The 18,071-nt window shown below is 46.2% G+C and overlaps 2 protein-coding genes across 8 annotated transcripts in view; one reads left to right on the top strand and one right to left on the bottom strand.

Moving 5' to 3' along the window:
• Nucleotides 1–18,071, top strand: part of PSMA2 (proteasome 20S subunit alpha 2) — a 617,132-nt gene that overhangs the window by 270,794 nt on the left and 328,267 nt on the right. The window lies entirely within an intron of this gene.
• The window catches only part of HECW1 (HECT, C2 and WW domain containing E3 ubiquitin protein ligase 1), a 456,269-nt gene that overhangs the window by 314,447 nt on the left and 123,751 nt on the right, over nt 1–18,071 (bottom strand). For 3 of the 7 annotated variants that reach the window (XM_050783354.1, XM_050783352.1, XM_050783355.1), the window contains exon 2: nt 11,214–11,271. The exons of the other annotated variants lie outside the window; for them this stretch is intronic. In XM_050783354.1, coding sequence (XP_050639311.1) covers nt 11,214–11,240 — 27 coding nt within the window. In that variant the 5' untranslated portion in view covers nt 11,241–11,271. The remainder of the gene's footprint in view (nt 1–11,213; nt 11,272–18,071) is intronic. 7 annotated transcript variants of the gene reach the window in all.

Genomic DNA, 18,071 nt, shown 5'->3' with positions numbered 1-18,071 from the left:
CTCCTTGGATCACATTGGGCACACTTGTCAAGCTTTTAGATGCCCTAATTCTTAAATAACATAGAGTTTGTGTTCTAACCTCTAATTGTATTAATCGACTAGGGCATTGTGTTTCCTCTTCTAAACTTGTAATTATGGATCATTGGACTGAGTGTAAAGTAGCTATTGCACAGCCCAGTGAGGAATGACAAAGTTATCCTTAGTCAACAATAGAAAACGTGATGAGGGGAGCAAACCAAGACGGCAGCCCCTAGTAGGGATGATTCAATATCCCTTCTTCTAGTGACATAGAAGAAGGGTAGGGTATATAAATGACTCTAGCAAAGACAAGTTTAGATAGATACAGTTACGGCTGGTTCTGTGGTTTTCAAAAGTAGAGAGTGGCCATCTCTCTGGGCATTAGGAACAGTGCTGGAAGTGAAGAGAGATGGTAATTAAACTGAGGTAGAGCTGAGGAAATTCCTGGCTCCTCACACACTTTTGTATATCATATCCAAGAAAGCTGGAAGACTGAACTCTCTGCTGAGGGGAAACAATGGTTGGGGAGGTAAGGAGGCTTTTGTCGAGGTTCCTGCTAGTATGGTGTCAGCAGATTGTATATCGACTTAATGTTTGATTTGCGTGTTTTCCAGTACATTCTCCTGAACTCCTTGACATAACTTTCCAGTAAAAGTGCTTGTCTAGTAAGTCAGATATTTCCAGGAGGGCTGGGAAAGTGGAACCGTGCCACCTGGCACTATTTCATAAAATTAATTACCTGAACAAATTCATGAAAAATTGCAAATACAAGTGCTACAATATAGAGTTAGTGGGCCATGCCATATTTCTTCTCTCTAACAATTACCTGTGTTATTTTCACTTAAGTGGGGCTTCATTATTTTGCTCTCAGTGGCCATTGATTCTCTACTGGAAAAAAAAAAAAGGATCTGTGTTTGGTCTCCTCGGGTTTGAAAAGACCTGAAGATAAGACTAAATTGGAGCCTGACTCAGGAAACAAAGACACTTCCCAGGCAATTGTTCATCTAATCTGGGGATATTCATTACCAGTCAATCAAGGAGATTTGCCTGGAAAATTTCTCTTAACATGAGCTTTAGATAGAAAGACCAGCAGTCAGCATAGACTCAGAGTCCAGAGATCTAAACCTCACTCCAGGTGGTACAGTGGGCAGCTTTAAGCAAGCCCCTCACTTCTCTAAGCTGGTTTCCTCAGCTATAAAATGAATGCATTCATGTGATATCTCTGCATCTCCCCCCCGACTTTTTCTTTTTTTTTTTTTTTTAGACGGAATTTCACTCTTGTTGTCCAGGCTGGAGTGCAATGGCGCGATCTCAGCTCCCTGCAACCTCCGCCTCCCAGGTTCAAGCAATTCTTCTGCCTCAGCTTCCCCAGTAGCTGGGATTACAGCCACCTGCCACAATGCCCAGCTAATTTTTTTGCATTTTTAGTAGAGACAGGGTTTCACTATGTTGGCCAGGCTGGTCTTGAACTCCTGACCTCAGGTGATCCACCCTCACCCCCCTTGGCCTCCCAATGCACATCTCTTAACATCGGAGGGAATGTAAAAGTTGATGATGTATTTAAAGCCCTTGGAAAACTGAAGGCACTGAACAAACCTAAGTCAGAGTTATTAAAAGGTGGAATCAAGCTTAGAACAGAGCTACCAGCAGCCATAATAAAATGATAGGGTTTATTCTCACAATCTATGTTTGTGGGCTTCTAAACAGATGTGTATATAAAGTAAGGCTTGTATTTGAGAAATAAAGGAGGCTAGATTTGAGTTTATTCAGTGGGTGTGTAAATGGAGCCTGTCTCTTCACCATCACCACCACCATGGTCATCACTGTCATCATCACTATCAATGAGTGAGCAACAACTATGTGTAGGCACGTGGCAGGACCCTTCCTTCCCTTCATGCTACCATTCAATTCTCTCAAAAACTCAAGAAGCTTCTCTATTGCTGTCCTCATTCCAGAAAGGGGCAATGAGAGGCTCCAAGAGGTTGCCAGTGGTTCCCAAACCGGGCTGTGCATCAAAATGACCAAGAATTTTTTTTTTTTTAAAGTGCAGCTGTTTGAGCCTTGACCAGCTACTGAACTAGGTAAATCCCAAGCAGCTGAAAATCCCTGTCCAAGCTCTACAGATGATTTTACTGAGCAGACAGACTTGCAAATGACTGGGCTAAATAATGCCCCCAAGGTTACACAGCTGGAAGCAAAGCTGAACTCTAATCAAGGTTGGCCACTGGACTTCTGTGTCAGCTCTTAACCACTTTTCTGTCTTGTTCAATTGGCGGTTAACAGGCTATTTAACAACAACTGTCTTTTATTGACTTTAATTAGTTTTTCCACATTCTACATCTACTGTTAAACTATACTGCAAGATTGCTTTTCCCCAGTAACCATTTAGGTGTTTTATAATGAATGACTCAGCTCCCAAGGATCTTTTATAGTCTGGCCAACTGCTAGTGATATTTACTAATAGATGGAGAGTCTATCCATGATGAAGGTTACAAAATGCATGGGTATGACTGTGGGAACTCATAACCAATGATCAAATGACGTCTGTACATTGGTGAAAGCAGTTTTTAATGAGAGACTGGGATCAATGGGCCCAGAGGTAGCTGTGAAAGCCTCTGCATGGCTTGGGCCATGGTATAAGCCAGTGTGTTCCCAACTTAAATGTCTACATGAATTACCTGGAAATCTTATTAAAGTGCGGAGATTGATTCAGCATTTCTGGAGTGGGCTCCGGAGTTTACTTTTCTGAGCTCCCAGGTGATGCTAAAGCTGCCGGTTCTTGGGTGTAAGTACACATGGCCCTAAGACAGCTATGAAGAGATCCACTCTCAGCAGAAGAACCAGAAGCCCCGGGAGTGAGCCTCAGACAGCTCCTCACTTACACGGATACTGACTGGGGGCAGAAAGTTGGGGAGGACACTCAGAGGTGAGCTACTGAAGTGAAGAAAGACCCACGTAGCAGGGGAAGGCGTTGACCAGAGAAGAACCTATTATCTATCATGGAGCAAGGAAGGGTGATGAGTGTAAGTGAAAAGCACACTTATATGTTGAGTAGAGGGCTCGCAGGTGTGTGGTTCTGATAATGGTGCACATTTGGAAATATTCTGTATGGTAAGGGAGTGAATTCTAGACCAACATTGGTTGAATCAGTGGAGACAGGAGGAGGATACTGCTGGATGCTGAGATTCTTACAAGGTGAGCCAAGGACCCTGTGAAATGTACCCCCTAGAGCATTGGGTCCAGCTTGGATGAATGACACTGTCCCTTGCGATTACCTGACGCCTACCTGTCAGGTAATAGCATTCTACTCTAAACAGCTACATGGAAATAAACAGTAACTGGAGCAAAATAACATATGCTTAGGCTAATTCCATTTGGGGAAGAAAGAGTCTGAGAAGGACTTTGTGGGTAGAATTGTATAAGGGAGAAAAGATGAAGTAACCAGAGCATGGGCTGGGGTTTAATCAAGCAGGAGTGCAATGAACCCATAACTCCAAGAGCATCTTAGCCATTTAGACCTGTGAGTATAATGAGTACAAAGAAACTAGATTTTGTGGCCAGCCATGGTGGCTCATGCCTGTAATCCCAGCACTTTGGAAGGCCAAGGCGGGTGGATCACCTGAGATCAGGAGTTCGAGACCAGCCTGGCCAACATGGTGAAACCCCATCTCCATTAAAAACACAAAAATCAGCTGGGCGTGTTGGCAGGCACTGGTAATCCCAGCTACTCAGGAGGTTGAGGCTGGAGAATTGCTTGGGAGGCGGAGGTTGCAGTGAGCCGAGGCCACGCTATTGCACTCCAGTCTGGGTGATAGAGCAAGACTCGGTCTCAAAGAAATAAAAGAAAACAGAAAGGAACTAGATTTTTGTGCATCCACATTCGGTTCCCTGTCCCACTAGGCTAAGCAAAAGGCATCTGGAATTGCAGAAGGACAGGGCCCATTCTTCAACAGAGGCTTCTGCGACTTGGCCCGGGACTCCGACAGCATGGTACCTCCACAGCCCCTTGCAGCCCTCAAGGAGAGGTAAACCTCAATAAAATGACTGGGAGGGAAAGCCAGAGGAGGAAGCACGCACAGGGCCCATCCGGTAAGGGGGGTGGGGTCCTGACACCGGAAGCATTGCTGCCCTGGGAGAAGTAATGAATGACTGTAGGGCCAGCAACAAAATAGGCTAAAACACAGCTGCCTTCAGAGGAGGTGAGTTAAGTAGGAGCGGTGATGAGCTGAAGGTCATATGCCCTCCGGCCTAACAGGGCCCTCCTCACTCGGCTCTGTGGCCAAGCAGAGGGTGGGCCCAGGACTGTAGGAGCTTTTGATTTTTTTCAAGAGAAGCTAAGATTCTGAATTTTTATATAAATTGCCTATTTTTATTTAAAAAGCCATTAATAAAATCAAATAAAAAAACACCGGCAGCCAAATAAAATACACTTGCAAAGAAGCATGAGTTGGTGACCTCTGGGCTATTTTTTTACGCAAGTATAGAGAGACAGCATGGGTGTTTAGACTGAACCCAGAGGCGGAGGTACAAGGCAGGGCAGGTACACACAGGGCGTTCCTGGCACTCCCTTCTCCACCTTCTTTCCCCTGGCCTCTCTTCTTAGCACTTCCCAGGGCTTTACATCGTGTTCTGCACTTGTGTGGGTTCTTCATTTTCTGACACCCCTCCTCTCAGCTAGAATAAAACCTCCAGGCGGCCAGAGACCTGTTTGCTAACAACTGTATCTCTCCTTCTTTGACCATATCTGGTACACAGTAGGCGCTCAATAAATAGTGGCCCAGTTGAAAAGGAATGACTGGTCCATGCTCCCATCTATAACATCCAAGCCAGGCTGAGCTGGTGTCACAGACCCCTCATTTCAGGGTCTGACATCGAATTCAGAATAGTTCATGAGGCTGCTGTGGACCAGAGTGACCCAGGATAATCCCTATCCAAAAATTTTAAGACGAATACAATGCTCCCAAATCCATTTTTAGTTTGTATTTCTGTGTGTGTGTGTTTTGGTTAAAATCTGCAAGAGAGGAAGAAAAATACACATCCATCCGTGGCGTATATTCAGCTGTGATCATGAAAATACTGAGTTATTGTTTGAAATCGTGTAAAGCAAGAACCTGCATTAAGAAAGCATAGCTAAGCAAAGAGGCCCGGGACCCATATCTGCTGACATACCGTGCTATCCTGAGACTGCCGCAGAACATTTGCAAAGCCGTGTTCTCTAAGAATTCTGCACAGTGCAAACAGGCATGAGGGGAAAAATACTACTAGGGAACTTCTAGTTCTTGCTGAAAAGGAAAATTTTGAGCTCTAAATCTAGCACTACCAAGCAAGAGAGGCATCTGTGGCTGCATATAAAGCTGGTACTCCTTTGCTTGAACAAAATCCCTCAGTATACAGTACTTAAAATAAACAAAGCTCAAAACAGTCAGCTACACACGCATGTTTTTTGGCCACATGCTGCCTGAAGAAAATAGCTATGCCGTGTGCATGCCCTAGTTTAAACCAAGCCTGAATACTGCACAGTCTCATTCCTCTCCCGGTCTCCTTTTCTAGACAGAAATACATTTCCCTTTAATGTACAAGTGAGAAAAAAATATGTTTAAAAGACAGTCCAGGCCCTTGATAAAAAGCACTTACTTTGAAAGAACAGGACAGACTACGTATTCAAAACAAGAGCGCCTTCTTAAAGTGCAGGCTCAGAAGTTGTTCAATGGCCAGGACCTTGATTTGTGCTGGCGGCTCTGGTCCTGCTGGGCATGGTTAAGGGCGAGGCTTGCAGCCCGCACGGCGTGGTCCTCCAGGGGTGCTGCGTCAGGCTGACGCTCCGGAACAGTTACTGGGACAGGCTGTGAGCGACTCAGCAGGACAGTTTTATTTCTGTGCTGAGCTTGCTGCTTCCTGCTGGGAAAATGGTGGTGGTGGAGTCACACCCGGGTACCGGGGCCGCAGCCGAGGCTCTGCAGATGACCCGAGTTCTGATGGAGGTGGGGACGGGCGGCGCCCAGCACCTAGGGGGCAGAGGGCGAGCAGTCCCCGAAGAAGATTCACGCTAGGCGATTGGTCTCCTCACGGGAGCTCCTCGACCCTGCCAAGGGCATGACTCAGCTCACCCAGGGCAGTGCTGGACCACACTATTTATCTCCTAAGGTCCAGGAGAGCCGAGTTCAGGCAGTGACTGGAGAAGAGCTGGAGGGGAGGCAGGGCGGCCCCTAAGTCAGTGGGGTCTAGAGATCGTGGCCTCACATGCACACAGATTCAGCCCCTTTCTCTTTGGTAGCTATTGCAATAGAGTGGCTTAGGACTCCGACCCTGAAAACTATGAGGAGGGGGAGGGGAAACAGGAGGAGAACGGGGAGATGGGGGAAGACGGACAGGAGAAGGAGGAGGAAAAGGAGGAGGAGGAGGAGGAGGGAGAGGAAAGACGCCAGCCTTACAATGGAGGTCCCAAATCAATAAGTGCAGAGAATTAATGATGTCCTGATTTTCTGTTGGTGTCAGGATGACAAATTGCAGAGTTAGAAGAGAGGCTTCTCATGACTGTCAATTTATGTTTGCACAACATTATAACCAAAAGCAAGCCAGAGATATAGTGGAAGTTTAGGCAAGCTGGCTATGGTTTCAGACGCCTGAGGATCTACACCTCTGTCTCCTGATACATTCTAGACCCAGGATGTGTCTAGATGAAGGACTTGGTGGGGCGGGGTATGGTATAGGGAACCTCAGGATCATTTTCAGTTTGGAAGATTTAAGAAAGAACATGAAAGTTCTGGAGCCACAGATTTTCTTTATTGTGTAGAGTTTGGAGTGAAGGAGAGTGATGTAACAAGGCCCATTCTGTGTCAGGAGAGGGGTGTGCTGTCAGGAGCTCTGAGGCTCCACCTCAGCCCTGCGGTCTCTGGGTGACCTCCGATGACACACAATGTCTCTGGGCTCTTCTCTTTCTTCTTCTTTCTCTCCTCTCCTCGCCTCTCCTCCTCTCCTTTATCTTTCTCTTTCTTCCCTCCCTCCATTGTTTTCCCTCCCTGCCTCCCTCCCTCCCTTCCTTCCTTCTTTCCTTCTTCTCTCCCTCCCTCCTTTCTTGTTTGCTTTCTTCTTTCTTTCTCCTTCCTTCCTTTTTCTTTTCTTTCTTTTTTTCTTCTCCTTCCTTCCCTTCTTCCTTTTTCTTTTTTCTCTCTTTTTTCCTCTCTTTCCTTCCTTCCTTCCCTCCTTCCTTTTACTTTTTTCTCTTTTTTCCTCTCTTTCCTTCCTTCCTTCCCTCCTTCCTTTTTCTTTTTTCTCTCTTTTTCCCTCTTTTCCTTCCTTCCTTCCTTTTTCTTTTTTTCTCTTTTTTCTTCTTTCCCTTCTTTCCTTCCTTACCCTCCCTCCCTCCCTCCCCCCCTTCCTTCCTTCCTTCCTTCCTTCCTTCCTTCCTTCCTTCCTTCCTTCCTTCCTTCCTTCCTTCCTTCCTTCCTTCCTTCTTCCCTCCCTCCCTCTCCCCTTCCTTCCCCTCTCTCTCTCTTTCTTTCTTTCCTTCCATGGCATCTCACTCTGTTGCCCAGGCTGGAGTGCAATGGCACGATTATAGCCCACTGCAGCCTCTAACTCCCGGGCTCAAGCAATTCTCCTGCCTCAACCACCAGAGTAGCTGCGACTACAGGCGCACTGCCATGCCTGGCTAAATTTTTAAATTTTTATTAGAGATGGGGTCTCACTATGTTGCCCAGGCTTATATAGACTGGTCTCAAGCTATCCTCCTGATATCCTCCTCCCAAAATTCTGGGATTACAGCTGTGAGCCACTGTGCCTGGTCTGGGCTTCACTTTCAACATGAGAAGTTATTATGATCCCTTGAATTTTAGTGCCCTATTCTTCCATGTCCTGCCATCTAGCACATGCCCTAAACAGAAGGAAATCAAATGAACCAAGTTTTCCTGCTTGTTTCTTCCATTGTCCTCCCTTCATTCCTCTACCTTAAGGCAGTACATTCCACCAAAGGACCACACCTTGGCATTGCAGTCAAAACAGAGCTAAACTCTGCACAGCCCAGAGAAGCTGATTTTCTGGTCTTTGGAGAGTACAGCAGACATGGAGCTGTGCTTTCTCTTTTAAAAACAGATTCATTGCCCAGTTGTCAGGATGCTATTAGCTGACAGCTTCCAGCCACCAACTCCTTCCACTCTACTTATGTTTGGAGGGGTTCTCTGGTTCTTTTTAGGGTGCCTTGGCCTAACACTAAACTAGGTGGGAGTGCAAGGGCCTCGCCATTCCCACCCAACACTGGGTCTCTGAACAGGCTGTTTTTGCTCCTGAGAGTCCACTGGGCTGGCAGAGGCTCTGCCAGGCTGCAGCCCCCACACAATTCCACTTCTTCCCTTTCCCTGTCACAAGCATTAGTTCTCTCTTGCCCTCTCAGGGGACCTAACAGACACAGAGATGCCAGTCATTTGCAATGCATGTTTTGTTTTTTCTCCGCAGAGGGCCTTTGATAGGCTTCAGAAAGCCATCTTTGGGTGACAAGATACTTGTTTTTGTAGCATAAAGATCTTCAGCACAGATTTCTTTCTCATTCTCTTATTCACAGAAGTGGAGAGGCTTAGTTCCCATCAGGTCTAGCTAGTGTTTTCTCAACCAGGAGTGCATGCCAGAATCACCTAGAGACCTTTTCAGTGTGCAAGTAGGCAGGCTTCACATGCGAAGCTAGACTTGGTGGTTTGCGATGTACCCCTGGTTGAGAACCGGTGGTTATAGCATAAAATTCTCCCTTGTATGAGCCTCTTTCAGAGATGAGCATTCATCCTACTGAGGATCATTCCAGAAGCTGAAAATATACTGACATTAAGTGGTCAATTAAATGATGCCTAGTTTATTTCTTTTATTTTCTTTTTTTTCTAGAGACAAGGTCTTGCTATGTCACCCAGGCTGGAATGCAGTGGTGCCATCATAGCTCACTGTAGCTTTGAACTCGTGGGCTCAAGCAATTCTCCCCGTTCAGCCTCCTCAGCAGCTGGGACTACAGGCACACACTACCATGCCCAATTAATTTTTTTTTTAATTTTTCGTAGACATGGGATCTCGCTATGTTGCTCAGGCTGGTCTCATACTCCTGGCCTCAAGCGATCCTCCCACCTTAGCCTCCAGAGCTTATTTCCAGATATTTTTATAAGTCCAGCTAGTAGTGCTGCAGACTCATTTCAGAGCATGATGAATCTTCTTATAAATTTAGGGGAAGGTGTCGGGAACTGTGGCATTATTTTTAATTTTGAAGATTTACATGAAAGCACAGAAGTTATGGGGCCATAGATTCCCTTTACTGAGTAAGGTTTGGTAAAGTAAAGAGCTTTGCATTTACCTTCCAGGGAACCTGGAAATAAGGCTGCTGCATCCTGTCCTTTCACGTTCCCTGTGTCATTGCAGGAGGCTGTACTCATGCTCATGTTTTGTTTCACAAGCTAAGTCCTTGACAGCATCAGCTGGGATCCCAGTCTTCTCTCATGTTACCTGGTGAGAACTCACTCACATAAATGTCAGGGGAGAATACTTGGCCTTCGTGTTTCCTGGATCACTGAATAAAATCCCCTATGATGATCCATGTGCATATTTGGCTTTGCTGTTCGGTTCCAGGAGTTTTATTTCAAGGCAAAGCTTGTATCTGAAGATGCCATGAGCTGAGATCGTCTAAGACTGAGAAGCCCTAACTTCCCAAGGACACTAATCCTGGAAAGAAGAAAGAGGGGGCATTCTTCCTGAATGTGAAATGCACCCAGAAGGAACTGCTTGGTATTTAAAAAATACTTCTCACTCTATCTTTAAAGCCAAAGAGAAAACACCGAAGTCCAAAGGGAATGCAGACAGACTGACTGCTATGAAAACTTTCTCTTAGCAAAAGTTACACCTTCCCTAAGGGACAGCTGGAGGGTGGAGTAAACTGAGTGAACTGGGAAAATCAAGGCTCTGCTGAGCTCTGAGGTGTGAAAATAGTACAGAGGAAGTGGCTCCTGAGTGCACACCAAGCTGGGATACTCAAGGAAACAAAGGGGAATTTAAGTGACTGTGCTGAGACTATTCCTGGATGTTTGGCAGCACAGGATTAAGTATTAATTTAATGCTTCCTGAATCCAACACATGCTATGCTCATTCTTTAAGTGCATTAGGCAGAACTTGTGAATTAAGAGAGCTGCCCTCTGCATGAGTAGGCAGCAGGGCCCTGTGGCAGAGGAGAAGCTGCCTCTGCATGCGAGCGTGGCCTCACCCTTCCGCCCACTGACGCGTAGCAAGGCACGCACTGAACATCTCAGGGCGTCCCTCTTCTTCTTGCAGGGTTATTTCAAGGATTCGCTGAATATGCATGTGGATATGCTTAATAAATTTGCAAAGTGCTATGCAAATGTGGGCTTTTATTTATTTTTTAGAGAAAAGCCTCACATCAGGATTGGCTGAGTATTACCCAAACAGCACAGGGCCCAGTGGATGGACTCCAGCTCAGACAGGCAGACCTCAGTTGGAATCAGTGCTCCTCATTTACCTACTGGGAGACTTCAGAGCAATCAGTCAACCCTCTATGACCCAGTTCCCTCGTACATCAAATGGGGACAATGATCATACCTACCATGATGCATGGTGCCCAGTAAATGTGCGCTGTGATGACTGTATACCGGGGCTGTCACCAAAAGTAAAACCATGACACAGAGGAAGGAGGAGCCTTGGCAGGAAGTCTTGGGGAGCTGGTGGAAAGTACTTTCAGGGAAAGGCACCCTGCTGCAAGGGCCCATCCTAATGAGCCATCAGCCTCCTAGAGGATGGCCTGGCTCTGAGTCAGGAGGAGAAGCCGTTGCTCTTGTCTCAAGGCCTATTTCTGTCTGTCCATATCAACTGTACAGCAATTACCCCTAGACAGCGGAGCTCTCAGCTATAATTCTGGAAGTAGCATCATAGAGTGTTTCCAGGTACAAATTCACTTGTAACAACTGTACGTTCACATCACACAAGGAGGACTCGACATGCAAAAACATCATCTCAAAATGGAGCACAGTCAAATTCTGGGGTGGATGCAGGTGGTGGGGAGGGAGGGTGATGGATCTCAAATGTCCAGCCACACTTGAGATAATTCCTGGGCTGGGCAACAGCAATGGCCCTGGGCTGAGGCACATTCCATTATGAGTGGAGTGGGTTTATAATGGAATGACATGGATGGTTTCTTATAATCAGAAAAGCACACTGACCTTCACACTACACAGGTGCAGCAGCATAATGACCCACCACGTGTACGCGCATCAATTCCTGGGGAAAAGTCCAACGAGGTTAACTTAGCGTGTATCCCAAGCAAACAAAATCAGCAACATTACCCGCACAAACAACATTGTTCCCCCCACCCCTGCCAAGATACCTGGCCTGGGCAACCGACGTGCAAAAGGAAACATCACACAAGGACCACACTCATTTTGATAAAGTGGATAAAAAGTTGCAAGCAACATTATTCTGTGCCATAAGTAATTTGATTTGATTTTAAATTTTAATTTAAGGAATGAGACCCATGGGCCTAGAATTTTTTTTTCTTTTTCAAGAAACAAAGATTTGGTGTAGGTGTTTGTGGGGAAAGAGAAGTTCTGCTCTCCCAGCTGTCTGAGAAGGCCACCTAAAAGCATCCTCACATATGATCCACTCCTGAAGCTCCCTCGACCACAAAGGAAGGGGAATCTACAATTAAACTGCTGAAAATTCACTGCCTGTTTCAGTGCCCTTACTCCCTCAGGCATTTACTCAGATGGGAAAGACTCAAGAAGTGCTGTCCCCTTCCACTTGTTGTCCTGCAGAGTGACTGTCACCACAATCAACTTGGCATCACTGGTCTCACCACTGGCACTTTAGAGCTACCATGTCCAAAATTAGCATACAGGACTTGAGCAGAGATACCAGGCATGGGAAAGTTGCTGATGGCATCGTCTATCAGGGCCCTCTTAATCCAGGTACTGTTTTAGTTCATGAGTCTTTATTCTGATTTGATAACCTCATCTTCCTTTGGAGTTACAGTCACCATGAAAATAATCAATATGGCCTGATTCCAGAAAAAAAGCAGTCTATGATGTCAGCATTCCCAAACTCCGATGAAACCTGAAGCTTTGCTGACAAATGAATTCGTGTAAGAAACGAGTAGCAAGCTTGCATTCTGGGTGCAGAGATTATGTTCTCAACCCTGGTCCAAGTAGATCTGAATAGAAGAGGGAGAGAATTCAACATCCACGTACTGAGATCCTGCTCTGTGTCCAACGCGCTGGTGGATGCTACTGGACTTCTCAGTGGTGATGCACACCGTGCAGCACCCTTGCTCCTTCCTACTCCCTGCCACAGCCACCGGCTTCCCGGCTGGTTCTCAAGCTGCCCCAGTTCTGCCCCATCTGCAGGCTCCCCTGCACTGCCTTCCCCCTTGGAGAAGGGCCAACTAGGAAAAGATGCAAGAAGGAACACACTAGGGCCATGTCCCTGCCTCTGGCCTTAGTTACCATGTGAACATTGCCAACTCTCCAATTTCTGTGATAGGTCAGAGCACTCATCTGATGTCCAAATCCAGTCCCATCCACTGGAGCTTTGCGCAGCCACCCAAGCACCGTGCAAGAAAAACTCAGGGTCTTTATTCCTATGCCCACGCCTCCCTTAAAAGTCCAGCCTTAGTCATGGTTCCTTCACCGCTTAGAACTCCCTGTCAGGAACTTGGACAGCTTTCTTTCTCCAGTCCTCTTTCTCCATCCTTTTTGTCCAACCAAGCACTGAGTTCATCTGTTCCTGCCTCTTAATGGTTCTAGAATTTATCTGCCTCTCACCATTTCTGCCTCCTTCAGCATGGACCAAACCTCCCTCTCCCACTCAACTCCCATGGAGCCTAACCGGCCTCCTCGTCTGCACCTTTGCTCTTAATACAGTCTCCACAATGGACAGAACGCTTTATTGAAAAAGGAAACCTGATGTCGCCCTTCCTTGTTTTAGTGGCTTCACACTTCCTTTAGGCTAAAGCTTTAAATACCAGTTTGAGACTTACTTTATACAAACATGCAAAGTGGATCTGGCCCTCCCTCCTCCCCGGCCTCACTGCTACCTCCCTCCTCCTGACCTGTGACACTCTGGCCACTTGGGAATCCCACAGTCTCCAGAGGCACTTATTTTCCCCCTTCCTTGGAGATGCCAGTGTGCTGTCCAGCCAGATGCCAGCCAGCTGCCTGACCTGAGCTGCCCTCAGCCCTTCTTCCTCCACACCCCTCACTCCTTGGCCTTCCCTGTGCTTCCCCTTCCCCCACAACAGAGGCCTGGGAATAGTACCCTGTAGTTATTGTTTTTTGACAGTTTTAAAAAATAATTCTAATGAACTATTTATGTATGTATTTGTTTAACATCTATCCTGCAAAATTGACTCAGAATTCTCTGGGAGCTGGGGCTGCCATCCTCAGCACTTAGCACAGAGCCTGGTACAGGGCGTGCTCACTGTCCTAAGCCAGATGTTGATCCAATTAATTAAACACACACATGCATGCATATTAGGAGAGTAAAAAGAAGAGGAAAAAAGACCATTCAAATGGGCTGTTTAGACATTATCTATTTAGCACTTAGCACTGGGGATACTGGTGTATTTCACTTTACAGTTTACTGTAAATTGTTTCTTTACAGTTTACTAATTTTTTAACTGCAAAGCTTGACTCTGGAAATAAGAAAGGAATGAGAGCAGAAGTGGAGACTTTATAAAGAAAGTGAATGGGGAGCAAAAAGGATCCAGCTCCAGATCCTGGAAGCTTACCCCACTCCACCAAAGAGAACCTGGATGGAACCCTCTTCCATCAGGAATAAACTGGAGCCCAAAGAAATGAAGGAATCAGATGGGGACCAAGTGACCTGTCTACACAAAAGCCACCTGATGAGTACTTCTACTCCCTGCTCTCAGCCCACCTTCAGCTATACAGATCTGCATGGCCCCTTGCTTCTGCCATTTGGGATCCAGCCTGACAGCAGCAAATGAGTGCACAGATTTCAGGTAGAGGAAATCCCCAGGAAATGGCAAGGAAGAGTATAGGAATCAACAAAGTACTACTTTAAAATAACCTGAGATTAGATGATTCTTCCTTCAAAGGCACAACTAGTTTATACACAGCTATACACAGCCAGTTCCTCTGTTGGACTCAAGTGGCCATGACCCTCAGGAAAATCCTCTAGGAGTGCTCGGCACAGGGCAGCAGGAAGTCACGTGGGGAGGGTCCCTCTGCGACCCTTGCAGCACAGCAACAGGAGAGCGGAGCGGTGTTGGAGGCCCGGCCCTGCCTAACGCTGCTCCTCCATAGGTCCTGGCTGCTGCACCCTGCTCATGCCCTGTAAACCCCTGGCACCTCTCTAGAGCCCTGTGAATCAACCATCCGACAGGGCCTGTCACTACTTATCAGCACTGACTGGCAGTGACACTACCTCCGAGGCCTGATGCTCTGCCACAGCCATTAGGTCAACTGAATAGAGTTAGGATTATTAAAAATCAAAGGAGCCAAGCAGGATGTCACTCCTGGGTAAATATCGATCTGTCCCTACCCAAATGAACTAAGATTAAAAACCAAATATTAGAAAGCATGTTACCCTTCAGACCATACTGTGATTTACCATAGGCTAAAACAAATTGTTTCACTGTTTTGCTTCCCTCGTGTTTCATTCGGTCTGTCATCTGATAAGTGGAGGATTTTTTGAGGAAGAGGTCAAGATCATTCATGGGTGGAATACATAAAAGCTAGCAATATAAAAGATGATATTTATTTATTTATTTGAGATGGAGTCTTGCTCTGTCACCCAGGCTGGGGTGCAATGGCTGAATCTCCGCTCACTGCAAGCTCCGCCTCCCGGGTTCACATCATTCTCCTGCCTCAGCCTCCTGAGTAGCTGCGACTACAGGCGCCTGCCACCACACCCGGCTAACTTTTTGTATTTTTAGTAGAGACGGGGTTTCACCGTGTTAGCCAGGATGGTCTCGATCTCCTGACCTCGTGATCCGCCCGCCTCGGCCTCCCAAAGTGCTGGGATTACAGGCGTGAGCCACCGCGCCTGGCGAAAGATGACATTTAAAAACAACTTTTTTTCCTAATTATAGAAACAAAGTACATTTGCTTTTGAAAAGCCATGCCATACGGACTACAAACAACAAGATGAACGGTCACTCTGAACCCCACACTGTAAGAAAGCCAGAAGTCCTGGTTCGGGTAAGGTTCTCTTTTTTTATGGGGCAGTTTGAGGGCGGCCCAGCCAGTGTGCCGCCTTCTGGGAGGGACATGTGCCTACAGGTCTGGGCCTCTAAGAGGGCATCACAGCTAAGAAGCCCGGGAGTGGCTGGTCCTCAAAGGGGGCTTGTGATATTTAAAAATAATTTACACTTATTTTAAGTGGGTATATCTGATATCCCCAGAAATCTGGTCAGCTGGGGCAATTGCCCCTCACAAATCATTGTGACTATCAATTATTTTAAGTCGTCCTAAGTATAGACAATTGGCTTTTAGGATTTGTTGAGTTCCAGCAGGAGGTGCCAAGCTATAGAGATATTTAAAGACATACAATTCCTATTTCATTGACCCCAAACCCCTCAAGGAAATTTACGGCTCTCCTCTTCTATCAGGCAAAGACCCTAGCGCAGTGTTTGCCATCTGATAACTATTTGCCAACAGACCGACCAACCCGGTACACGAAGGAAGGAAGAGGCTGTGTGTGCATTCCCATATATGTGGTTAATTCCGGAAACGTCACACCAGACACCCTTGCAAAGACAAAGTAAGCTCAGTTGCACATATTTTGAAGGAGATTTTAAAAAATTTTCTTCTTCTTAGAGACCAGAAAATTACATTTGCTAATTTAATAAAACTGTGCTTTATGGCGAGAACCCAAGAGGGGGGATGAAGAGTTTCACTAGACCTTCTCCCTTTTGGCTGATGTCACAGCAAGTATTCATCAGCCATCAGCCAGCCTGGATAGCAGGCCAAAAAAGCGGCCGTCTGGTCTCATGTTGGAAGTTCTGTTTTGAACTTTGTGACCTTGATTCCATCAGCATGACTTGGGGTCTGAATGATTTTGTTTTGTCCCAATCTATTTTCTTTCAGTCCCTTGTTTTGATCCAACATCAATTTAAACAATATAAAATGTACTGTCCTATAACATTATGGTGTTATTGTCACTGAATTCATTTTCCTGGGAGGAGGTCTCTTCATGATCCAACACCTAATAGCATCATTTCCTGTCAGCAATGACTTACGACGCCTTCCAAATTCCCAGGCCCCTCCACTATGACAGAACGTCCCTCTTACATTAGAGGGAAAAAAAGGCTTTGACAAATAGTCCAGGCTTTACTTGAAGAGCATGAACTTAGTGGTATAGCCAGTGGGCTACTCCTTTTTAAAGATATTTATTTTACTCATATATTTTTCGTTTTCATTCATTCATATATTTATTCACTTCTCTAGCATATCCATGGCTAAACAATGACACACAGGGAGAAAATAAAGATTGCTTCACTTTAAACTTCCATGTTCCCTAACGTCCCATTTGGAACTTTCTTCCCAACCTGAGGGACCCATCCTTGTTCTTAGATACACTGGTCCAAAGGGATCCAGTTTGTCCCTAAAGGAACAGTTCTAACTCCATAACCAGGCAACATAAATATGACCACCTGTGGGGGTGGCCTCTTCCTCCCCAGGCCTTACTCCTCAGATTCTCATTCTGAGCACCAAAGAGAAAAGTCACATGAGAAGTCAAGGTGGGTCCTGGAGCCAAGGTGGTAAGAACAGGGTGGGGACAGCTTCTGGCCAGCACCCACTCTGGGGCCAGCGTCATGGCCATGAGCTGGGACCCCTCCCGACCAGTTCCATCCCTCCCAATGCAGCACTTTATTGCTGCTCAGCCCAGAACTGTTTCCTTTCTTCCCTAACCTTCACGTTTCATCCGAGGTACATCTGTGATTGGCAAACACACATAATAGAACTCCATCCTTGAATAACTCCACAACAGAGCTGTCTTCTAAGAATAATAGCTAATCTCAGGGTGTTTTCATTAAAAACAGATTTCAGTGACAGACTATCAAAACATTTTCCTTTTACAAAAAGCAATATGAAAGGGCAGAATTACGCAAAGGATACGGGCTTCACTCTGCCCTGAGCAACCAAGGGCCCTCTCCCACTGGCTTCAGTATCTCATTTAAATTTCCCGCCATGGGTATGCAAGCAGACTAAGTCCTACTCAGCGCTTTTGCAAGTGGGGGAAAAAGAAAAAGACTGATGAAGTGCACTTCTGCCTCTATTTTCAAAATCTGTCACCAGTTATCCTTGAGGGGTGGTTTGTTTGTGTTCTTAGGGAGTTGGAGAGGTATTATCTAGCAAAACAGGCTCAGAGTCACCCAACATGCATTGACTGTCTCCCACATAGCTGGCATTGTTTTGAGCACTGCAGATACAGTGGTAAACACTCATCTCTAGTATTGATGTGACTTCCTATGTGCCAGGCACTGTTCTGAGTGCTTTACACATATTAACCCATTTGATCCTCACAATAATCTAGCGAGGCAGTTGCTATGACTGTCTACACTTTACAGAGGAGGAAACTGAGGCATGGAGAGTTGCTGTAATATGCCCAATGTCATGCAAGTAGTAAGGAGCAGAAGCAGATTCAGAGCCAGACACCTGGTTCCAGAGTGCCCATACTCAGTGGCCCACCCTGCAAAGACTAGTGTGGTCCCTGCCCTTCAGGAAGGGAGACACACTGAACAGATGAGGTGAACACACAACAAGATGTCAGAGCATTCCATTTAAGAGCTGAGGAGGGCTCCAGGCAGGTCTTCTCCAGTGATTTACATTTTATTTTGGTCAGAAATACCTTTAAGACACTGAAGGCAATGTCCCTTTTCCCCAGAACCTCTGAAGCCCCAGCTTCCATTAGGCAAACAGTCACACTTTCCCTCCCCACTCCCTTCCTGCCTCCTTCCTTCCCTCCCTCCTTTCTTTCCTTCCTTCCTTCTTTCCTTCCCTCCTTGCTTCCTTCTTTTTCTTTCTTCCCTCCCTCCCATCCCCCCTTCCTTCCTCCCT

This window comes from Macaca thibetana, chromosome 3, assembly GCF_024542745.1.
Source record: "Macaca thibetana thibetana isolate TM-01 chromosome 3, ASM2454274v1, whole genome shotgun sequence".
Lineage (NCBI taxonomy): Eukaryota > Metazoa > Chordata > Mammalia > Primates > Cercopithecidae > Macaca > Macaca thibetana.
This window is presented reverse-complemented; position numbering and strand designations above follow the sequence as displayed.